Consider the following 10,827-nt stretch of genomic DNA (forward strand, 5'->3'; position numbering starts at 1 on the left):
TTTTTTTGGAATATTGGAAGTCATGAGCATTTATTGTACTTGGAAATGAAATCTAGTGGAAACCCCTTTATTTAGCTTTGGTTAAGCTTGCAGGTTCGATCCAATGCTTCTGTTGGTAAGGGTTTCCATAACACCCGTAGGTGATGTCTTAATTATATTTCAAGTTATTGGATATTTGGAAAAGTGGGGCATTACAACTTTGAATCCTCAGATAGTAATAAATTGTTCAAGCTTAAGAGATTCATTTATGGTTTTAAGCAGGCTTCGCACACCTAGAATATCTAGTTTGATAGTGAGATCAAAGAGTTTGGTTTCATTAGAAATCCGGACGAACCTTATGTATAAGAAGATTAGTAGAAGTGCACGAGCATTCCTCATCTTGTATATGGATGACAATCTCCTCATGGGAAATGATATTGTCATGTAGTTAATAAAAGTTTGTATAATACCCAATATTTTCGTGAAGATGCCACGTATTTTAAGTGAATTTAAAATATCGAAAAATATGCTTGAAATGGTAACAAGTGACCGAATAGGTCCTAGGGAGTGCCCTAGAGCTTAGATACCTAAAGACAAAGATATATCTTTGACGAGCGTCCCGATGTGAGATTTATGACACTGAAAGAAATAAAATAAGGGACAGTTTTCGGTTAAGCTAAGTTCTAGCCTAAAAAAAAAAAAAAATGAATGATGGTAAGGGTTCTCGGAAATTGTACATATCGAGTAATTTTGAGTTATTAATTTTGAGATTTTAAGTATCTCGATAAACTTGATGTTTGAGGATGTAATTGTAATTAGAAAATTATCCAAACGAAATAAGAATGAAATTAAAAGCTCATATGGTAAAATATTAAAGTTGAGAACTTGAAATAAGGGCCAAAATATCATTTGAAAGAAGTTTGGGGTATTAGCTTGGATTTCAAAAGTTAAATTCATTCTAGCTTTGGATTTGAAAAGCCATTCAATTATAGGTTTAAGTCTTTGGAGTCCATGGCTAAGCTTGTGACAAGTGGCATAATGTGATTGGTTCAAGAAATCTATAAATAGAGGCCATGAGTTGATCTCAAATCATTCCAAGGAAGTTTGAGAGTTGAGGCATTCATATTGGAACAGCTTGCTCTAAAGAGAGGGGATGAAGTTCTGCAAGAAGGGAGGAAGAAAGCGGCGGAGAATGAGCCTCATCGGAGATGCGAGTCTTCGCCGAAATTCACCAAAATCAATAAAAAAAAAAAAGTGAGGTAAGTCCAATTTTTATAATCCTGTAGAGGGGGAAGAGAGGGTCGCGTAAGTTCAAACGGGGGTCAAATCAGAGTTAAAATAAGGAAGTTATGGCTGAAATAAGAAAACAAGGCGAAGCTGTCTGAATCTGTTGGGCCGCGCGTGAGTTACACGCGCCAAAAAGTGGCTGCATGTGAAGATACGTGGCCCACCTTTCTAAGGCTCGTGAGGGCCCTATTTTTCTTTAACTTTTCCAATTTTATCCCTAATTTAATGGCCCTCAACCCTATATAAAAATATTTGAGGTTATGTTTACCGAAACCTGTGTTTTCTGCAGAAACCAAGGCCGTTTGCAGTGAAATCGTACCATCCAAGAGATAAACCAACAAGGTGAGACTTCTATACTCCAAATTCTATTTTTCATTCTCTTGTGAGAGACTTCTATTGCATGAGACATGTTTTGTGAAGTTCTTATACGTAGACTCTTGTTATTCTCTTACGTGAAATCATGTTGCATATATGAAATGTATTTTTTTCTGGAAAATATATGTTGTTGGCTTTTTAACTGTTGCATTTATAAAATTCGTGTGGCCATACTGTTGTACTTATTTGTTATTGGCCGAAGGCAAAAGTCGGATATCTCCCGAGAGGCGCTATGCGTGCGCCATCAAAAAAGCTCTCATGGGGAAGACCGTGAGCCTAAGGGACAACAGATGTGGTGCTTACATGAGTTCTATGAGGTCGGGCCAAGGTTACATGGTTAGGGACCTCCCGAGAGGCGCTATGCGTGCGCCATTGAGAAAACTTTCGCTGGAGGAGGCTGACATGTTCACGAGGCACTTTGGAGTAGTTCTCGTTATTTTTCTCATACGTTTTATACTTGTTCATGCATTGATACAAACTATTTTTTTGGAGTTTCTCACTAGAAGATTCATCTTCTAATTGGATTATGTCCCTAGAATATTCAAACGTTCCAAGTTCGACAAACAGCTCTAAGGAAAAGGAGGTAGTTGAAGAATAAGCTTAATTTGTTGCCTGTAGCATGTTTAGCATATCTATGTTTATGTGCAAACCTATGTAATTTTAGATATGTTTAAGACGTTCAGTTATCACTTGCTAGAGATAAGTTCCATGTAATGCATTTTGTAGACTTCTTGAACGATTTTATTTATGATAAATAAAGTATTATGTTTGTGAACCATTTCAGGTTCGATCTACCTTCCGTATTTGAAATTTTAACACATGTCTTAGCTATTTGACTATTGGGTTTGTTAGGTTGAAAAGGTGAAAATTAAGGTTTTTGGGAATTTGTGTGATGTATGTCAACGATTGTGATATGGAAAAAATTTTATATTCCCAAAATCCTAAGTTATAACACGCCCAAAAAATTTGGGGTGTTATAGTTTGGTTGTCCAATAAATTCTCCATGAATGATTTGGGAGAAGTGACCTACATCTTGGTAATCTACATCTATAGAGATAGAGAAAGGAGATTGATAGGTTTATCCTAAAGCTTGTACATAGAGAAGATGGTAACATGGAGAATTTCAGGAAGCGCTTTGTACCCATTCAACATGGAATTCATCTCTCCAAAATAATGTCTCCTAAGAAAGAGAGATAGAGAGAGAAAGCATGCAAAAGATTCCCTATGCTTCAGCTATTGAGAGTCTGATGTACGCTATACTATGTACTAGGCCTGATATCACCTATACAGTAGAGTCACTAGCAGATATTAGTCTGATCCAAGTTTAGAACACTGGATAGCTGTGAAGCATATCCTAAAGTACTTGTGAATGACTAAAGATATGGTTTTGGTATAAGGAAGAGGTGAGCTCTGTGCTCCATGTTGATGGGTTTATAGATTTAGACTTCTATTCTGATATTTATGATAGACGGTCTACATCAAGGTTTGTATTTGTTTGTAATGGTGGAGTAGTTAGTTGGAAGAGTTCGAAGTAGGAGATCACTGCAGAGTCCACCACGAAAATGGAGTACATTACAACGTGTGATGTAGTAAAAGAGACTGTTTGGATGAGGAAGTTCATTGTTGAACTGGAAGTGGTTCTATCCGTTGAGTCGTTGATACCCTTGTATTGCAACAACAATTGGGATATTGCATAGGCTAAGGAACCCAGGTCTTACTAGAAGTCCAAACACATTGAGTGATGCTTCCATCTCAATTGAGAGATAGTTGCATAAGTAGATGTCGCGGACCCACTAAAAAAAATAATGACAAGCATAACTGGATTGCCATCTTGAGAAGATAGGTATCATATACTAGGCAACGTTGCAATAGTAGCTTATAAATTAGCATTAGAACAAGTGGAAGATTGTTAGAGTTGTATTTGTTAGATCGGGAGGTGCTATGGCACACACCAAGAGGGGGGTGAATTGGCTATTTTAAAAATTTAATTGAACTTGAAATCTTTTTGACCCAATTGAGGTTTTAGTGATTTAAAACATTAAACATATGAAATGACAAATATAAAGCTCAATGAATGTAAAAGCATGAAGGATAAATGACACAAAGAATTTATAGTGGTTCGGCTTAAACCAAGCCTAATCCACTACCTTAGCTCCCACTAAGGATTTTAAACTAATTCATTGAAACCTCCTACTTACACAAATAGGCCCTCTAGCTACACAAGTTAGGAAATACAACCTCCTACTTAAACCAAGTAGGCCCTCTAGCTACACAAGCTAGGAAATACAACAAGTATAACAAAGAGAGGATCTAAGAGATAAATCTCTTAGTTACAATGTCTCTCAAAAATGATACAAGGCTTGAAGTAAATAAATACAAGTGAGGATCAAAGCCTTGAAGAGAGAAAATACAATAGTGAAGGCGCAAATATTATAAGCTCGAGTAAAAATAATTTGAACTCTTTAGATCAACTCGTTCCCATCCATTAGCCTTCTCTTGATCATCCATGACTTGTATTTATAAGCTTCCCAAGAGATTGAAGAGAAATGTAGCCGTTTGTGACCGTTGGGATTGAAAAACTAGCCGTTGGAAGCTTTCTGTAAAAGATATAGTCGACAGAAGAAAATGCATAGTTGACTATTTTTACAAATAAAACAAAACATAGTCGACAGACAAAAACGCATAGTCGACTATCTTATAACACAAAAATCCCATAGTTGACAGATACATATGCACAGTCGACTATTGCAAAAATGTGAAGAAAATTTTGAATTTTATAAACAAAAATAGTCGACAGATGAAAAGCCATAGTCGACTATCCTTACTTGATAGTCGACAGATACAAAAATTATCGACAGAAGCCTTAAATAGTCGACAGATCAAATCAGCATAGTCGACTATCCTTATACATAGTCGACTATCTTTAACAGCATAGTCGATTATTCTAAAGCATAGTCAACAAAATGAAACACATAGTCGACTATCCTTTTGAAAACATTGAAAACTTAATAAATTCTCATTTAGATTCTTTTGAAAGCAAGTTGAGATTATTAAAACTATATTTTGAAACAAACCACACTCAACCATACTCAACATATCTCCTATATAAATTTTCATAACTTTGCTTCAAGGAGATTTAAAGATTGTTTTTCACATTCATATAAATTGATTAAAAACAAACTTATCCATAAATATATACTCATAAAGATTTAGAGATTGATTTTCATATAGTCATTATCAAAACCATTTTATAACCAAAAGTAAAATATCAGTATTCCTTAATACTAGATTTAGATGACATATAATATGTAATAGGGATACTTATTTGATAATCTTGCAATCAATAAAATGGTCATATCTTCATTCATAGCTCTCCAATTGTATATGAATGAGTCCTTAGACGTCCTAGTGATTTTATTCTTAAGTTGTTAAAAATATGTGTTAAAAATCTATAATATAGGATTTCTTAAAGTTATTTCTAGTCTTAAGATTTCTCGAAAGGGGACCATGATTCATCGATTATGGACTAGTACATAGGCTGCTACCTTTAATTAGTATGAGATACTAATGATAAATGATGATAAGTCATATGTCATATTGCATGAGATGTAGATAGTAGACATGTGGGTAGATGTTAGTTGAACATCTACTAAATGTGACGATCTAACAAATCACATGGCTGGGATTATTAATGATCTGTTACTGGGTTTTGATTGTGTATCTGCACCTTAAACCTGACATGACAGAGTTGTCTTGTGCATTGGTGTCAAAGATTTGTTGTTGAGCGGAACCATCTAGTTTAAGAGGTGGGAATGATCTTTATGTGGTCTATGTGCAGTGATATATGGAGGCAGGTGATCACTGATGGGATCTATTGACCTCTGACGTGAGGTGAATATCCTATGCAGTCTTAGTTGGTTCGTGATTGGTAAACCCTTGGCCAGGGTGCACATGACTGGAAAGGAGTGTCCGATGTCAGAAGGAGTTTCGATGTGTCATATCAATCACACAATACTAGATCTTAGCATAGTTACCAAGTCTTGTGAGTTTGATCAATTTATGGATCTTACTTGATCGGGTTAGTTAGTGGAAGGATTATAATGCAGAGTAATCGAAAGCCCTAATAGGTTTACTTGAAGTATTAATTTCATTGCCATTAGGATCGTCCTAACATTATGCTAGAAGTCACTCAAGACCTTTTAGGGTGCTGTGAGGAAATTGAGAGTTCCTCGCAGTAGACTGAAGTGTTTGATCAGTGTCAAAGAGTTTGATGTGTCCTGATTACTACATGGCTGTGAACCTAGAATGTCACACACGAACTAGGCATAGTGTTATGCTAGTGATGTTTCACTGTCATGTATTTTTAATAATCATTAAAAGTTAATGATGATGGATGGTTTGTTAAGAGTTAACAAAAAGGATCAACAAACTGCTAAGAGTTAATAGAGGGAGATCATTAGAGTTAAAATGAAGTCTTGAATCCATTAAGAGTTAATGAAAGGGCTATTAAGAGTTAATAACGAGCCTTGATGCAATTTGTGAAAATTTGAAATGAAAGGCATAAAACAGTCAACATGCCTTCTTGAACGGTTGACCATTTAGCTAAAATGGTGGACTGGTTGTCTCGAATAGTTGATAGTTTCAAGGCATAGCATTTGATTTTGTGAGCCTTCTTTCGTCATTTTCATTGACAGAGCAATTAATTCTTTGTCAGCATGGTTATTAATGCATTCTCAAATGCATTAATGAAGGAGAGAGAAGAGGGAGACAAAAGAGAGGAAAGAATAACTTTCTCTTCACACCTTTTCCATTCTCTCTTTCGTGTCTTGTTTGAAGAAGTAGAAAACCCTCTCGACTCTCTGTTGTTCTTCTTTCTCTTACTCCATCATTGTCTCTCTTCTCTTCTCCTTGCTCTCTTCTTGTTGGTCCTTAGTCGTGAGACAACTGATTGCATCCGAGAAGAGCCAAGCACAACTTGGTGTCACCTTCGATCCGACTTGTCTAGCACATAGGTCCGACGAAGGGTTTCATTTTAGCTTAGGTGTGGACTACCTTAGTCCCCTAGGTCCCCTACAGCTGTAGGGGTGTCATGGTCATCTAAAGCTCAGGTACAGGAGCAGACGAGGCTTGGATGTGGTCTAGTTGGAAGCTGGTTTGTGGGAGCTTGTGGGTGACTATAAGAGTTCGAGTCTTAGCATATCATTGAACAACTGATGACATCTCCAACGTGCCTAAGGTAACATTTGTCCTCATGATTCTTTGATGTTTTGTATATGCATATGTCTGCCTATATCAAGTCATGAAACGGTTTTTGTTTCCTTTCCGCTGTGTTTATGTTATGTTTTTAAAAAGTTTTGAAAACCATCTTCACCCTTTGCATGATCAACTAAGTGTTGGTGCATTCTTTCAATTCTTGCATGTTGAAGAATCTTTCATGAATTAATTTGGTGTACCCATGCAAGTGTTATGTGACATCTTTCTAATCTTATTCTTGTTTTCTTGTATATGAAAAAAAAAAAGATCCATGTTTTTGTTCGTACTATCATTTTGTTGCTGTGTCAGTTGGTAGGGATTCTTTTACTACCTTGGTAAATTTTGCTTAAATATAGAAAAAAGAATTCAGTCTCTTCAATTTTATAAAATGTTGGAATATGGACATCAAAAGAACAAAAGTAGTCCATTTTGATCTTGGGTAGAGGCCAAATTTGCATTGTCATTCATATCCCTCAATGTGTTAGTGCGGATAATTTTGTCATATCCCAAATTGTAATCTTTCACTGCCATTAATTTATTAGTCATATATCTTCCACTAGCTCAATATGGAGCTGACTTGTACCTTCAGATGCTATTGGAAGATGACATAACAAAATCTAACACCTGCGCAAAATACAAATGCACCTAAAAACTAATGGTAAATCTAGATGCCCATGCACCTAAATTAACAATTTTTTAAGAGCTTCTTTTCAGCTTATATATGGGAACATTTTACATCAAAGGAATATAAATAGACAAATATGCACTAGCTAGACAGAACTTTGATGAGGTCAAATTTACTTTTCTTGCATATTTTTTCAATGCATGGGTGATAATTGCGCAAGATCCTACCATGTAATATATATATATATATATATATTCCATTCTTTCACTATTAATTGCTTATATCTATGTCATAATCCAGTCTAAATGTGGAGTTCTAATTTGAATGACTTTAGCTGTAGTAAAAATACAAATAATAGATTTAACACCCATATAAATATATATATATATATATATGCAATTAAGAACATCATTTAGAGGTTGATTATTTTGCTTCCCTGTTCGCTAAATGTTAAAACTTGCAAATTGGAGGAGCATTTCCACTTCATTTCTGCTTGATCTTGACTTCTTAGGTTTTACTAATTTTGTAATGATTTGTTCCTAATAGGTTAATTTAGAAAAGTATCATAGAAATAAATTAATTGGTTGTCGTCAATTTTTCCTCTAGTTGGTAGTTCTTTCTTTATCCAAGTTTATTCTTACTTTATTCCTCTTTCTTTCATTGTACTTTCATAACAAAAACAAGTAAACATTATATCATTTCCAATGATCGTAAGGGCTGAGAAAATAATGAACAATAATATTGGCCGCTAATAATCGTTGATAAATCATCAATAGTTCGAACGGTTTATAACCACGAAAAATAATTAATATTCTCTGCAGAAGACTGCCGGCCGGGAAAAGGCCTCCCTTTGTATTATTGGCTTAGGGCAGGCCGCTGTTTAGGGTTTCCTATTCGCGATTCTTTTTAACAAGGTCCAGATTTCAGGCGCAGGCGTTTGAGATGTATATGGACGGAGACGAAGTGAAACGGCACTGAAAATGAAATGAAGCCCTGGTGGTGGATGGGTGCAGGAAAGGAAGTGAGAGGAGGGGAAGGGGCTTTATATCCAGATCACAGAAAGAACCAAGCTGTGAGAGATGGCCATGGCGATCAATAGAGAGAGGAGGCAAACGGAGCATTGCTGAGCCTGAGAGCGGCTGGAAACCCCCTAACATTCTTGACTTGTTACTGTTATATTAAATAAATTGATTAGCTAGGGAACATTAATATGGAAGACAGCTCCTCATCTTAAAAGAGGGCCACAATTTTTATTAACTTTTTCTCAATGTCTTTTCCTTGTCAGGAAGAAGAAAGAGCCCTCCAACTTCCCAAAATTATAACACGTACTAAGGGACGAAAATAATATATATATATATATGCTATTACGTACTATATATATAGTCCTTTAATTTCCTGTGGATTGATTTAGTCCGCACCTGACTCCTGATATCACTATATATATTAATTCCCTCCCATTCCTTTCTCCTCTTATTTTCCTTTCCCATCCCTCAGTTTTTCTCAGCTTCCAAACACTCCAATGGATCTTAACTTTTTAAAGTCATCTGCATGTGAAGATGAACAGATGGATATGCTTATGATGATGCACATGGATAAGGTGTCAGAACTCTTTGGACCACAGGACGTCGTTCCAGATCAGATTCCGGTGCCGGAGCTTCTTGGAGGAAGTACCATCACCAGCACCGGCAACTATTGTGCCGTTGGTTCACAAACATTAGGAAGCCGGCCTGTTAAGGAACCAGCCGCGGCGGCGCTACCTTTCCCTGCCAATTCAAGTGCGGGGAGGTGTTCAGATTCCGGCGAGTCACTCGCTGCCAGTAGACGTGCGATGAGGGAGATGATATTCCGGATAGCGGCAATGCAGCCAATTCACATTGATCCGGAAGCCGTGAAGCCTCCGAAGCGGCGGAACGTGAAGATATCGAACGACCCTCAAAGCGTGGCGGCTCGCAGGCGTAGGGAGAGGATCAGCGAGAGAATCAGGATACTTCAGAGGCTTGTTCCCGGTGGGACAAAAATGGACACCGCCTCTATGTTGGATGAAGCTATTCACTACGTCAAGTTCTTGAAAGCCCAGGTGAAATCTCTGGAGCGGGCGCCGGCAGCGACGGCTCATAAGCCAACCGGGATGAGGTTCCCGCCGCCGGCGGCGGACGGTAGCTACCAGTTCCCTCAGCCGTATTCGGATGCTTATTAGATTACCGTAAGTTATTTTCCTCAAGGGAGCTTGTATGCTGTATCACAAAAAACTAAAATAATGCTATATAAAGAACAATTTTAATCTTATACTACATTCAAACTATGAAGTCTTTTTTTTTTTTTTTTTTCCTCTTTCTCTGTGGATGAGAGGCTGCAACCAGCTTTTATCACTACTATCAAAATTGGAGTTTAAGCTTGCATATCATCAATATGTTTTTGGATGTATAGAACATGGATGAAACAAAGTTTAATGTCCCCTTCTTCAGTTACCTAGCTAATACAACGAGACAATAGTGTGAATAGATGAAGATTTTGCTATGGTAGTGAACAGTTCAAATGAAGGTCTGGTTCTGTCTATGCTGGGAACAGGCACAGTGCCATAGCCAAATTAGATGCAGACCAGTATACAGTATGGTTTTGATTTTGTTGAAGAACTGATCGATGAGAGTATAATTACGTTACTGCATGGTTGACAGACTGTCTATCTATCTATCTATATATATATGTATGTAGACTGAACTGTTGCATGGGGGGAAATACAGGTTGACGGCTCATTGGAACAGTAAAACTGCCAAATTAGATTGCGACTGCCCTTTGACATTCAGAACTGCGTACCCTCCCAGACTTGGGAAAAAAAAACACCTTAACTTCCCCTCAACCCTTCTGTTTCTAGAAAACAAAAATACCAAAAACAAAAATCCCAGATTAATTTTATTAGATATACGCATCCGTCTCTCTCTTTCTGCGTGTATGTAGTATTGTACTTAAGATTTTGGAGTCCTGAGTCAAAATGTAAAAAATGAGCACTCAAATCATACTATACATTCAAAATTTATTTTTTATAATAAAATATAAAAAAATATTCATACAATATCAAAATAAAATCGAAAATTTTCTAACTGATCAATTAAAAATTACTCTCCTTGTAGTTTTGAAGGCAAAAATATCAATCAAATTTAATTTTTAAACTTAAGTAATAATAACATTAAACTTAATTTTTAAATTATAATCCAACAAATCAATAAAAATTCTCAAATGAAACAAAGAGACAATTGGGCCCCTCTAATTTGGCATAATAGTAAATTCACAAATTACACAAGGACAAAATA

The 10,827-nt window shown here is 36.4% G+C and overlaps 1 protein-coding gene across 1 annotated transcript; it reads left to right on the forward strand.

The window, feature by feature from the left end:
- The first annotated feature begins 8,942 nt into the window (after positions 1-8,942).
- Positions 8,943-9,912, forward strand: LOC127808415 (transcription factor HEC1-like). Its single transcript, XM_052346945.1, has one exon. The coding sequence runs from the start codon at positions 9,039-9,041 to the stop codon at positions 9,714-9,716; it is 678 nt and encodes a 225-aa protein (XP_052202905.1). The 5' UTR covers positions 8,943-9,038; the 3' UTR covers positions 9,717-9,912.
- The last annotated feature ends 915 nt before the right edge of the window (positions 9,913-10,827 follow it).

The sequence above is a fragment of the Diospyros lotus genome, chromosome 8 (assembly GCF_014633365.1).
Source record: "Diospyros lotus cultivar Yz01 chromosome 8, ASM1463336v1, whole genome shotgun sequence".
NCBI lineage: Eukaryota > Viridiplantae > Streptophyta > Magnoliopsida > Ericales > Ebenaceae > Diospyros > Diospyros lotus.